The sequence below is a fragment of the Palaemon carinicauda genome, chromosome 41 (genome assembly GCF_036898095.1).
Source record: "Palaemon carinicauda isolate YSFRI2023 chromosome 41, ASM3689809v2, whole genome shotgun sequence".
Taxonomy (NCBI): Eukaryota; Metazoa; Arthropoda; class Malacostraca; order Decapoda; family Palaemonidae; genus Palaemon; species Palaemon carinicauda.
The window spans coordinates 50,931,620-50,944,119 of record NC_090765.1 but is presented as its reverse complement, the minus strand read 5'-3'; the positions used below and the strand labels follow the sequence as shown (position 1 = coordinate 50,944,119).

Sequence of the window (12,500 nt, the reverse complement as noted above, 5' to 3'; positions counted from 1 at the left end):
TATTGTGTGTGTGTAGATACTGGTTTATAATGAAATTAAAGTTAAAGTACTGGAAGCAATTGTATCTTTTTTTCGGGTAATGCCAGAAAACTCAAAATCAATCAATCAATCAATCAGATGAGGTAGAAGTGGGATGGTTTATTATGTTTTGGTTCCATAGTTGCTGTGGTTAAGTTAACATATAATATTTGACCTGACTTCAGAAGGGAGGCAATATAGCTCGAATATTCTCATTTATTTTATTACGTCCTTTTTTTTTTTTAACAATTCTTATCATGCTGTATACGGATTCTGTTTTAATTAACATCCTATTTTTAAAAGTTCTTTATTCAGCAGTTGAAAGATAGAATCCTCGATTGTACATTATAATTGGAGATTTTTTTCCTTTTATCGATTCAAGTTCAAATATCTTTTAATTGATTGTCATGAACGCTTAATTAATGCTTAAATTATTCAAGGTAAACCACTGGTATCTCACTAACGAGATATTACAAGTAGGGATGGGAGATCTTAATTTCTCTTTATCATCACTATGCGGTGGTTGAATTGTATTATCTCAAGTGGGTTTTTATTAAAGGTATTGGATTATTTTGTGGTCTGGACGATGAAATTTAGTGCCTTGGGTTGTTGTGGCCGATGTGGTAACATCCCTGATCTGTGAACGCCAGACTAGGGTTCGAGTCCCGTTCAAAATCGTTAGTTTCTTTGGTTGCTGCAACCTCACCATCCTTGTGACCTAAGGATTGGGGGCCGGGGTTGTGGGAGCCTATAGGTCTATCCGTTGAGTCATCAGCAGCCATTGCCTGGTCCCCCTTGGTCCTAGCCTAGGCGTAGGGGGGGGGGCTTGGGTGCTTATCATATATATATATATATATATATATATATATATATATATATATATATATATATATATATATATATATATATATATATATATATATATATATATATATATATATATATATATACACGGTCAGTCTCTAGGGCATTATCCTGCTTGATAGGGCAATGTCACTATCCCTTGCCTCTGCCATTCATGAGCGGCCTTTAAACCTTGTGGCCTCTAGGCTTTGGAAAATACACGTAGTCTCTTATGGTCCCTTATGACGTTTTATGTGTTGAACCTTTTTTTTTTTTAATTTATATCTATTTATTTATATAAAGAAATATCTATAGAAGCATGTATGGGATACTGAATTATCCGGTACTTCTTGGAAACAGGTTATTTTCTCTGATGTGATTAACGAAAATCATTATTTATGTTTTTTTTACTAGAAATTGTAAATATTCCACAACGCCTCGTTTACGGTTTGATCTCAAATCCTTGCCACTTGGCTCAACGAATACTGAAGATTGTATTTTATAAATATTTTAGCTTTTATTTTAATTTTGTATAATCATTGTTATTATTATTAAAATTAGGAGTTTTGCCCGCTCAATGAGTCAAGCATGACTCTTTCAGAGCTGGCCCGATTAAATTCGGGAGTAAGAAATATATATATATATATATATATATATATATATATATATATATATATATATATATATATATATATATATATATATATATATATATATTAAAGATAAAGAATAAGATAAGATGAAAGTATATAAAATATAAGGGATAAAAATTAATTGTATAAGGTGAAAACTATAAGCAATTTAATAAGGGTTTTATTCTTCTTTTGTTCATTTATAGAGGTCAGCGGGGAGTTTGCAAAAGCCACTTTATTGCTGTGAAACCTTTTTCGGGGGTCATCGAAAAGTCCCCAACGAAATGGAGCTCTTTCCTGTTTATTAGTTTACCTGTCACCTTTGGAGGTTAATATTCCTTAAGGAAATCATTTAAGAAAAGCTTGTTTCTTCTACTAAGGTGGTCTTCTATATTTGGAATGGTATATGGCTCTTAAAGGAATCTTTTTTTTTTTTTTTTTATTATGCTGGCATCATCTTTTATACAAGATGTATTATACTATAGTCAATTCTTTTTAGCAAGGGAGATTTGCACCGACTCACGAGGATGCACTTTTAGCTCGTAAAAGTTTCCTGATCGCTGATTGGTTGGACAAGATAATTCTAACCAATCAGCAATCGGGAAACTTTTTCGAGCTAAAAGGGCACCGCTTCAAGTCGGTGGAAATGCGTCTCATTAAAAAAAATTGAGTGTAGGCAATCTGTCAGCGTCTGGCAAAGGAAAATGAGAGTGATTTGCTACTTTTAATGTAACGTTCAAGAGATTACTATGAACCCAGTGCTCCCCTCTGAGTATTACTGCTCATAGTGCGAGCGCAATTATTCCGTGTAAAGTACTTACCCTTCGCCACTCTTCCTCAACACTGTTACTTTAGAGCGATTTCGATTGGGGAAATTTGCTTCCCAAGAATTATTCTTGATAGACCACACACCACTGTTGAAGAGTTAACGTAGGAGGTCTTCGCTTCTATGTGATAGAGCCGTCGAAATGGACTAGCCCACGGAAAAGAGTGACCTGAATGGGTTCCTGCATAGGGAACAAGCATATCTCCCTTTGGTCTCATTGCAGTGTGGGGGTGGTGGGGGTAATGGTCTTGTAATTAGGTCAAGGCAAACTACTCGCCACTATTAACCCCCCCCCCCTCCCCCCGCTATAGGCCCCTCGGCTCCTCCAAGTTCTCTCAGATTCACTGGGTGTGTAAGTTATCTGCAGTAATGCTGTTACACGCCCTGTTTATCTTCAGAATGAATTTGCGAGTTTCTGTTTTTTTTTTTTTTCTCAAGCTTGCATTCATATTCTACGGTAGTGAGTCATAAGAATATTTATTTTCCTATTCTGCAAGGCGATTCTATTATAGAACATTTAGTTGAATTATATTTTAAGTCATAGTTTAAAGATTTGATACATTGCATCGATAAATGTTTTGGATATGGATGTTCAGTTGTTATCCAAAATGAAACCGTTTGCTTTGTGTACTTTGTCATGTTGTAGTCTTCATTGAATACAAATAAGCAGGTTATGGAGCTGCTTAGACAGTCTGAGCTATTACATGGATAACTTTAAATTCAGGGAAAATGAAAGATGGGTTGTTTATTGCTTTAAAAAAAAAAAAAAACTTTAGAACAAAATATGTGGAAGTAGATTTGTGTGAACTTTACATGAAGAGATTTTGTTCTTGTGGGATTATTTTTTTTTCAAGTTTTTTACCTGGTCATTTTATATAAATATTAATTATAAAAAGCGAATAATAGTTTTGCTTTTAACGCAGTGTTGTGTAATTTCATTATTACAATTGTGACATGCTCATGCGTAGAGAACTTATTACAATCGTGCACAAGAAAATATACGTGTTTAATTGATGATGAATATTAAAATGTATATACACACAGACGAAGTTAGTGTATTACAAAATTCTTGAATAAATCCTTTTCAGATTTACTAGGTTGGTCGGCAAATCTCCACATCTCCATCTCCCAAGTAGCATTGACTGTGTTTATCTTTTTTTTTTCCTCCTTCATTTACGAGTGACGCTCTTTGGAAGTAAACTAAGTACACGCTTCTTCTTCTTCTTCTTCTTCTTCTTCTTCTTCTTCTTCTTCTTCTTCTTCTTCTTCTTCTTCTTCTTCTTCTTCTTCTTCTTCTTCTTCTTCTTCTTCTTCTTCTTCTTCTTCTTCTTCTTCTTCGTAGGCCGCTGGACTTGCAAGTCACTTTCGCTGCGTTTGAAAACAAAGGACCTTTTTTTATAACTTGTTGCTGTTAATGCTGCCTTTCGTGACATTGGAAGTTTGTTACACCGCCCTCTCTTTGTCACTTCGACATCTCTTCAAGCACGACCCGACAGTTTTTCCTTTCGTCCATAGCTCTAAACAGTTCCTTTCTTTTGGGTGCAGACCAAGGACTAGCAATTAAATGGTGCGGGATATACCAGTGTGTGTGTGTATATATATATACATATATATATATATATATATATATATATATATATATATATATATATATATATATATATATATATATATATATATATTAGATATTTTATTAACCATAGTCATTTCATTAACTTAATTTCTTGGTTTTATGTCTTAAGCAATTTTGAGGGTAGGCCAGTTTTCTTGTTTTGAGTAGGCTATGCTTGTACCTTTCTTTTTGCCATTTATTATTGATTTTTTTTCTCTCTCTCTCTCTCTCTCTCTCTCTCTCTCTCTCTCTCTCTCTCTCTCTCTCTCTCTCTCTCTCTCTCTCTCTCTCTCTCTCTGTGCAACAGATAATGTATGACATATAAATGTAAGTGCATCTTTTTGCAATAAATAGCCGTCACTTGCCGCTCCTTCAGCACTCCCTGATTTTTTTTTCTTTAATGCCTCCTCCTGCCTGCTCTTTGCCTGCTCCATGGTGCTCACATTGCTTGATGATATAGGAGCGGGTGAAGGGATGCTTGCTTGGAGGCGGGGGCGCTGGGGGAAGGGGGGGGGGAGTTCTCTTTGGGTGGATCTTGGCCTTGTCTAAGGCCGCTTGATGCAACAAGCCTTTTCCTTCGTTGCTTTGTTTGCATTTTGCAGAAGGGAAGAAAGGGAGACCTTACTACGTTTCTATGTATTTGTGGATTTTTGTTTTATTGTTATTACATTTCATTACTTTTTATTATTTTAGTTGTACAGACACAGACAGCTAATTTTATTACTTTTTTTATTATTTTGGTTGTACAGACACAGATAGCTAATTTTATTACTTTTTTTATTATTTTGGTTGTACAGACACAGACAGCCAATTTTATTACTTTTTTATTATTTTGGTTGTACAGACACAGACAGTTAATTTTATTACTTTTTTATTATTTTGGTTTTACAGACACAGATAGCTAATTTTATTACTTTTTTATTATTTTAGTTGTACAGACAGAGATAGCTAATTTTATTACTTTTTTATTATTTTGGTTGTACAGACACAGACAGCCAATTTTATTACTTTTTTATTATTTTGGTTGTACAGACACAGACAGCCAATTTTATTACTTTTTTATTATTTTGGTTTTACAGACACAGATAGCTAATTTTATTACTTTTTTATTATTTTAGTTGTACAGACAGAGATAGCTAATTTTATTACTTTTTATTATTTTTGTTTTACAGACTCAGACAGCTAATTTTATTACTTTTTTATTATTTTGGTTGTACAGACACAGATAGCTAATTTTATTATTTTTGGTTGTACAGACACAGACAGCTAGTTTTATTACTTTTTTATTATATTGGTTTTACAGACACAGATAGCTAATTTTATTAATTTTTTTATTATTTTGGTTGTACAGACACAGACAGCTAATTTTATTACTTTTTTTTATTATTTTGGTTGTACAGACACAGCTAATTTTATTACTTTTTAATTATTTTAGTTGTACAGACATAGACAGCTAATTTTATTTCTTTTTAATTATTTTAGTTGTACAGACACAGATAGCTAATTTTATTGCTTTTTTATTATTTTGGTTGTACAGACACAGACAGCTAATTTTATTACTTTTTTTTTTTATTATTTTGGTTGTACAGACACAGCTAATTTTATTACTTTTTAATTATTTTAGTTGTACAGGCATAGACAGCTAATTTTATTACTTTTTTATTATATTGGTTTTACAGACACAGATAGCTAATTTTATTAATTTTTTTATTATTTTGGTTGTACAGACACAGACAGCTAATTTTATTACTTTTTTTTATTATTTTGGTTGTACAGACACAGCTAATTTTATTACTTTTTAATTATTTTAGTTGTACAGACATAGACAGCTAATTTTATTTCTTTTTAATTATTTTAGTTGTACAGACACAGATAGCTAATTTTATTGCTTTTTTATTATTTTGGTTGTACAGACACAGACAGCTAATTTTATTACTTTTTTTTTTTATTATTTTGGTTGTACAGACACAGCTAATTTTATTACTTTTTAATTATTTTAGTTGTACAGACATAGACAGCTAATTTTATTTCTTTTTAATTATTTTAGTTGTACAGACACAGATAGCTAATTTTATTGCTTTTTTATTATTTTGGTTGTACAGACACGGACAGCTAATTTTATTACTTTTTATTATTTTGGTTGTACAGACACACAGCTAATTTTGTTACCTTTTTTATTATTTTGGTTGTACATACAGCTAATTTTTTTTTTTTTTGTAATTTTGGTTGTACAGACAGCTAATTTTATTCCTTTTTTATTAATTTGGTTGTACAGACACAGAGCTAATTTTATTACTTTTTTATTATTTTGGTTGTACAGACACAGACAGCTAATTTTTATTAACATTTTGATTTTAGATTCTGTAAAAAGTTAGCCTGTATTGAAGGTTGCTCTATATTTTTGAGGTGGTTTGTTCATGTGGAGAAAACGGAGTGCAATAGTTTAGCGAAAAAGTGTATAATTCTGGAGATGTAGGTGGTATTGAAGGCTTAAAATTGGTTAGATAATCTGTTTGAAATACATTCTGGAAAGGAATGACTCTCAATATCCAGGAATTGCTATGGGAAAATGGTGCTAAGTTCGTATGGTCGTCGTTGAACTGCTGTTGAGGTTTCTTTGTCAATTTATGAAGTGAATAACGATGATGAAGTTTCACTGTACTGAGGGTTCATTCACAACTAACAGTTAAAGGATGGAATGAATGAATGGCAGTTGGTTTGTGAAAAGATTGTATAACTCTCATGTTATAGGTTTACAGATAGGAGCCAGGGAAGGACAAGAAAGGGTTGGATAACTGGTGTGTAATAATTAGTATATGTTGGAAAAGAAGGGCCTTGATAGCCATGAATTGCCTTTGTGTATGCAACTCTTCTAATAAGCGTTGTGGGAGTTTTACAGCAAAGGGATTTGTCCATGATAAAGGCTAAAGGCATTTTCTTTTGATGTGCCCTTTTTTTTAGAGGAACATAGCTTATCTTGATCTTAAGAAGAAAGAGCTCATCTTCCATTTATTGGTAGCAATGTCCCCAACAAAAGGTCAACAATTCCGACACTCCTCTGCCATGAGCTTACCTTTGACATTACATTGATCCGCAACATTCAGGTCTCACAGCTTACTACTTTTACAGGATAAACTTCAAAGTTTACTATGCCTGACGATGGAGTTACCACTGCCCTGAAACACCCTACTATTCAAGGGGTATACTCTTCTGAAGGGGGTGCACAACCCCCCATTACTGTGCCTGGTACAGTAGGATTATTCCTCCAAGGGTGTTGTAGATTTTCAAGCATTTGACTCTTCCTCGAGGAACCGTGCACCCGTGGGGCTGCTCCCTACTAATGTGGTAGCAGTAGCAGTCAGTTTTATTTGTGGATGTTTCTTACAAGTGCGGTTCTTATTGATAGCAATAATGATAATGAAAATGATTAGTGTATTGATAGGTCTGAGATTGATGTGTTATCTATCTTTAACCACACACACACGCACACACACACACACATATATATATATATATATATATATATATATATATATATATATATATATATATATATATATATATATATATATATATATACACACACAAACATTACTGATGAGCTTAAACGTATGCACACTAAATTTATATTAGCCTATATACAAAACATGCTATATTTATTTTACGAATGGTGTGCAATATCCGTAGAGTTATGTATATGTGATGCTAACCTATCGTTCTTTTCTTTGCAGGGAAGAGATACCATTGGATGTTAACGTTCGATAACTGTGAACCGAATTGGGAAATAAGCAAGTGTAATGAAAACAAGACGTAACGATGTTTATTTTTAAACCTTGTGTTTGTGATTAAAACTGACAAAAATTGTTTTGGTTTTTTTAGTGAGAAGTGGTCAAAATACCGCCATTGAACAGTGTGTCACCTTTTTTTACGTAGTGTTTTGTATGAAGAACGTTGGGGCAGGTGCCCCATAACGAGTGACCCCTCCCCCGTGCAAGGGTTTTGACCTTATCTGTAGTGCCACCTCCTGGGAGTCATCATTTTGCCTCGTCACCATGGTAAAAGTTCTTCAGTTATCAGGTAAGGTGTTTCGTTGTTTATTTAAAATGATGTTTATTTGCAATTCGATTAGAAAACCATTAAATCTCTACTGGTCCTTATTCTTAATGTTATTTGGTAAACACCTATATCAGATAGGCTATAGGTTACTGTAAAAGTCTTTTGCCAGCAATGCATTCAAGTCACAGTGCGTTATCCACTTTTATATCTGTCCCACTAGGAGACTAAAATCATCAAAAGCGAACTAGCTATTAATGTTAATGTTATTTGGTAAACATCTATATCAGATATAGGTTACAGGAAAAGTCTTTTGCCAGCAATGCATTCAAGTCACTGTACATTATTCACTTTTATCATTTATTTATTTATTGTTTACTTTCTTCATTCCCACTACGAGACACTCTGGAAATGATCACAATCTAATACAGACAGGATTCAATACCTGATATATGCCGGAAAACATTTATTACTGTATCGTACATCGCCTTTTTTCCCCGTCTGTCATGTTCTCGGTAGAGGCTAATAACCTTTAATTAACTAATTTAGACATGCCAGGTGATAATCTTGCTCGCGGTTATGGGCTGCAACTTCTTATTAAGGATGTCGATTTTGGGTTACGGAGTCTGTCAGCTCTCCAATTAAGTTTTGAGAGGCTCTGCAATTTAGAGGCCCCCCACCCCCATTTTAATTGGCGTTGATGTTTTGTTACTGTGAAAATGCTGGACTTTCTTCGGAGTTTTCTTGTCAAAAGTTTTAATTTTGTTCCTGCATTTTCTGTGGCTGAGTTAAGTACAGTGAATAATACCTGATATACGAGTATTCTATCTTAAGGAGAACATTCATAGCCATGATTGATAACTCACTGTATTGCTCAAATAACGATTTTAAAACTCTCTCTCTCTCTCTCTCTCTCTCTCTCTCTCTCTCTCTCTCTCTCTCTCTCTCTCTCTCTCTCTCTCTCTCTCTCTCTTCGTGGTTAACGATGAAACGGTTTATTTATTTTAGTGTTATTGCTGTTCTAAAAATTTTTATTTATGTTACCATTCCTTACTGGGCTATTTTCCATGTTGGAGTCCCTGGGCTTATAGCATCCTGCTTTTCCAACTAGGGATGTAGCTTAGCAAGTAATAATAATAATGATAATGATAATAATAATAATGCGATATATTGATTGATTGATGAATCGCATCTTACGATGAAAAGGTTTAATCACGAACAGTTACTAAATTATAACTGTGAGTCAGCGAATCGTTTAGAGTAATCGTTCATATAATGTTTAATTAATGAGAGGCATATTTAAGTTAATCCGTTTGCGAGAGGTGGACCATACCTCACCTCTAGTCATTCAACATAATTAACCTTTGGAGATCTTGTATGCCATTAATTGTGGCTACATTCTTAAGTGGGAGTTGAATAAAAAAACATTCATGACATAGCCCATTAAATTTGAATATTCATCACTTTAAGGTTACGTTAGGAAATGTGGACTGTAAATGAAACCATTTGAAATGTGGAAGTTTTTTTTTTTTTTTTTTTTTTTTTTTTTTTTTTTTTTTTTTTTTTTTTTTTTTTTCTCCGTAAACAGACACAGTGCCTGAGGTCTTATTCTAGAGCACTATTAGATTAGAAATAAAGGCTGTATTTATTATTTGGTTTTGCCCATTTATACATTTAGGTATTATTTTTTTAGAATTGATCAGTGAAGTAATGGTCATTTGGCTTTATTATGTATAAATCTCTGCTTGTGACGAGTAATTATTACCTCTACCAACGAAGTTGCAAGGAGGTTGTGTTTTACCCCCTGTTTGTGTATGTGTGTTTGTGAACAGCCTCCTGGCCACAATTCTAACCGTAGAGTAATAAAACTTGTAGGGATTAACCGTTATGTAAAAAGTTGGAAATTATTACATTTTTGAAGGCCAAGGTCAAAGGTCAAGGTTATGTTCAAACAAAATGTCCAAATTCACGTAATCAGCCTAAGTTTTGATATCGTTGTCATAGAGACTGCAAACTTGGTTCATAGTTGAGTGTATGAAAATCCACGCCAACTAATACATATTACATATACCAAAGGCACTTCCCCCAATTTTGGGGGGTAGCCGACAACAACAAGAAACAAAACAAAACGGGGACCTCTACTCTCTACGTTCCTCCAGCCTAATACATATTATTATTATTATTATTATTATTATTATTATTATTATTATTATTATTATTATTATTACTTGTTTAGCTACAACCCTAGTTGGAAAAGCAGGATGCTATAACCAACGGGGGAAATAGCATAGTGAGGAAAGGAAACGAGGAAAAATGAAATATTTTAAGAAGAGCAACAATATTAAAATAAATATCACTTTATAAACTATAAAAACCTTAACAAAACAAGAGGAGAAATAAAATATAAGATAGAACAGTGTGTCCGAGTGTACCCTCAAGCAAGAGAACTTTAACTTAAGATAGTGGAAGACCATGGAGCAGAAGCTATGGCACTACCCAAGATTGGAGAACAATGGTTTGATTTTGGAGTGTCCTTCTAGAAGAGCTGTTAAGGTCAAAGGTCAAGGTCGAGCAAGAGGTTGAGAAATAAGCTGCCTCGGCGGAGGTCTTTACTGAGTTCCCCTCTAGTTACTATTGTGATTATTATTGTTTTTGTGTCGTGTTATCATTTATGATAGCATATATGAGATAATAACTCGATCTTATATCATTTTAGTGCATTTAGAAACGAAATCGAAAGTAAACACTTTATAGATTAAGGCGGATTCATAATTGACCTCGTTCAAGGCTGATGATGCAATTTATTACCAGAAGTTCTGGACGTGAGACGATTAACCAATTGCAGCGGCGTTGAATATTAGTTTGGAACGAGTACGCGTTCGTTTCCAGTTGACCAAGTTCACAGAACAACAGTTGACTCGAGTCTCGATTCTTAATGATTGAAAATTCAGATCCTGTAAATTGAACGTGTGAGATTGTTTGCATCTATCTATTTACCGAGGTACTTCTTCCATTTTTCTTTTGTGGGGGGGGGGGGGGTAGGGGGTAGCCGACATAAAAAAAAGGAACAAAAGGGGACTTTTCTTTCTTTGCTCCTCCAAGCCTTACGAGGGATTCGGCCGAGTTTGGCTGGTACTGCTAGGGTGCCACACCCCACCCTCCCCCGTTGTTTTCATGAAATGGAAAAATTAAGGGGCACAACACCTAAGTCAAGGCAGCTATTGAAACAGATTGTTACATAAATTTTGTTAGTTAATTCTTCTTTACCCAAGGGGTTAACTGCTGCACTGTAATTGTTCAGTGGCAACTTTCCTCTGGGTAAGAATAGAAGAGACTCTTTAGCTATGGTAAGCAGCTCTTCTAGGAGAAGGACTCTCAATCAAACCATTGTTCACTAGTCTTGGGTAGTGCCATTTCCTCTGTACCATGGTCTTCCACTTGGGGTAGAGTTCTCTTGCTTGAGGGTACACCCGGGCACACTATTCTATCTAATTTCTCTTCCTCTTGCTTTGTTAAAGATTTTCTAGTTTATATAGGAAATATATGTTTAGGTGTTGTTGCTGTTCATAAAATGTTTTATTTTTCCTTGTTAAATTTCCTCACTGGGCTATTTACTGGAGCCCTTGGGCTTGTAGCATCCTGGTGTGCCAACTAGGGTTGTAGCTTAGCAAGTTATATTAATAATAATAATAGTAATAATAATAATAATAATGATTATAATAATAGTAATAATAATTCATAGATATGTTAGACTTCGTGTGTTCATTTGCGAAAAAATATTAATCAAATGATTTTAAGAAACAAATTTACTCGTAAATAGATAGTTAAAAGATGCTCCACAGTTTTTTATTATGCAGAATGAGCTGAATTGCCATATTTTTTACTATTAATCCAGTAAGTATCGGTGAACTTTTGCTGGAAAGGCTAGAATTACCGAGAAAAAGGAGAATTAATGAAATAAGTGATAGGTCGCTGTAATTTATCTGTTTCAGAATCGACTTTTAGAAGCCAAGTTACGTTATAGATATTTGTGTTTTTTATGGTTTTCAGTTCTATTTGCTTACATTTTATTGTTTTTTATTTGCTTTGAAATATATAGATATTTGCTTGAAATTTAACATCTTTACCTCGTTATTATTGTTGGTATTATCACTAATATTATTTTTTTAACTTTAATTAATATTTATTAAGCCAAATATTGGTGATGATTCGACAAAACGGAAAAAAATATATTCGTCAGTGATAATAGTAACATTGAGGGAAAAAAAAACTGAAAATGCAAATACTGTACCGCATTTGTTATGCTTCAATGCTCATAATCCCTCATCTGAGGACCGTTAGGGTCAGGGCTAAGCAAGTGAAGCAGTTATTTGATCCTTGCATACATAATGACCCGCTGTTGATCAACTTCATAGATCGAGACATCGATAGAAACAAAGATTTCTTGTCTATAAGTCTGTGTAATTTGTGGAACTGTGTGTGAGGTCGCTTGAAATGAAGGAGTGTTTGGGGGAAA

At 33.8% G+C, this 12,500-nt stretch overlaps 1 protein-coding gene across 1 annotated transcript in view; it reads left to right on the top strand.

The window, feature by feature from the left end:
• The window catches only part of LOC137632421 (uncharacterized), a 506,938-nt gene that overhangs the window by 3,446 nt on the left and 490,992 nt on the right, over positions 1-12,500 (top strand). The window contains 1 exon segment of the mRNA XM_068364353.1: positions 7,663-8,008. Coding sequence (XP_068220454.1) covers positions 7,984-8,008 — 25 coding nt within the window. The 5' untranslated portion in view covers positions 7,663-7,983.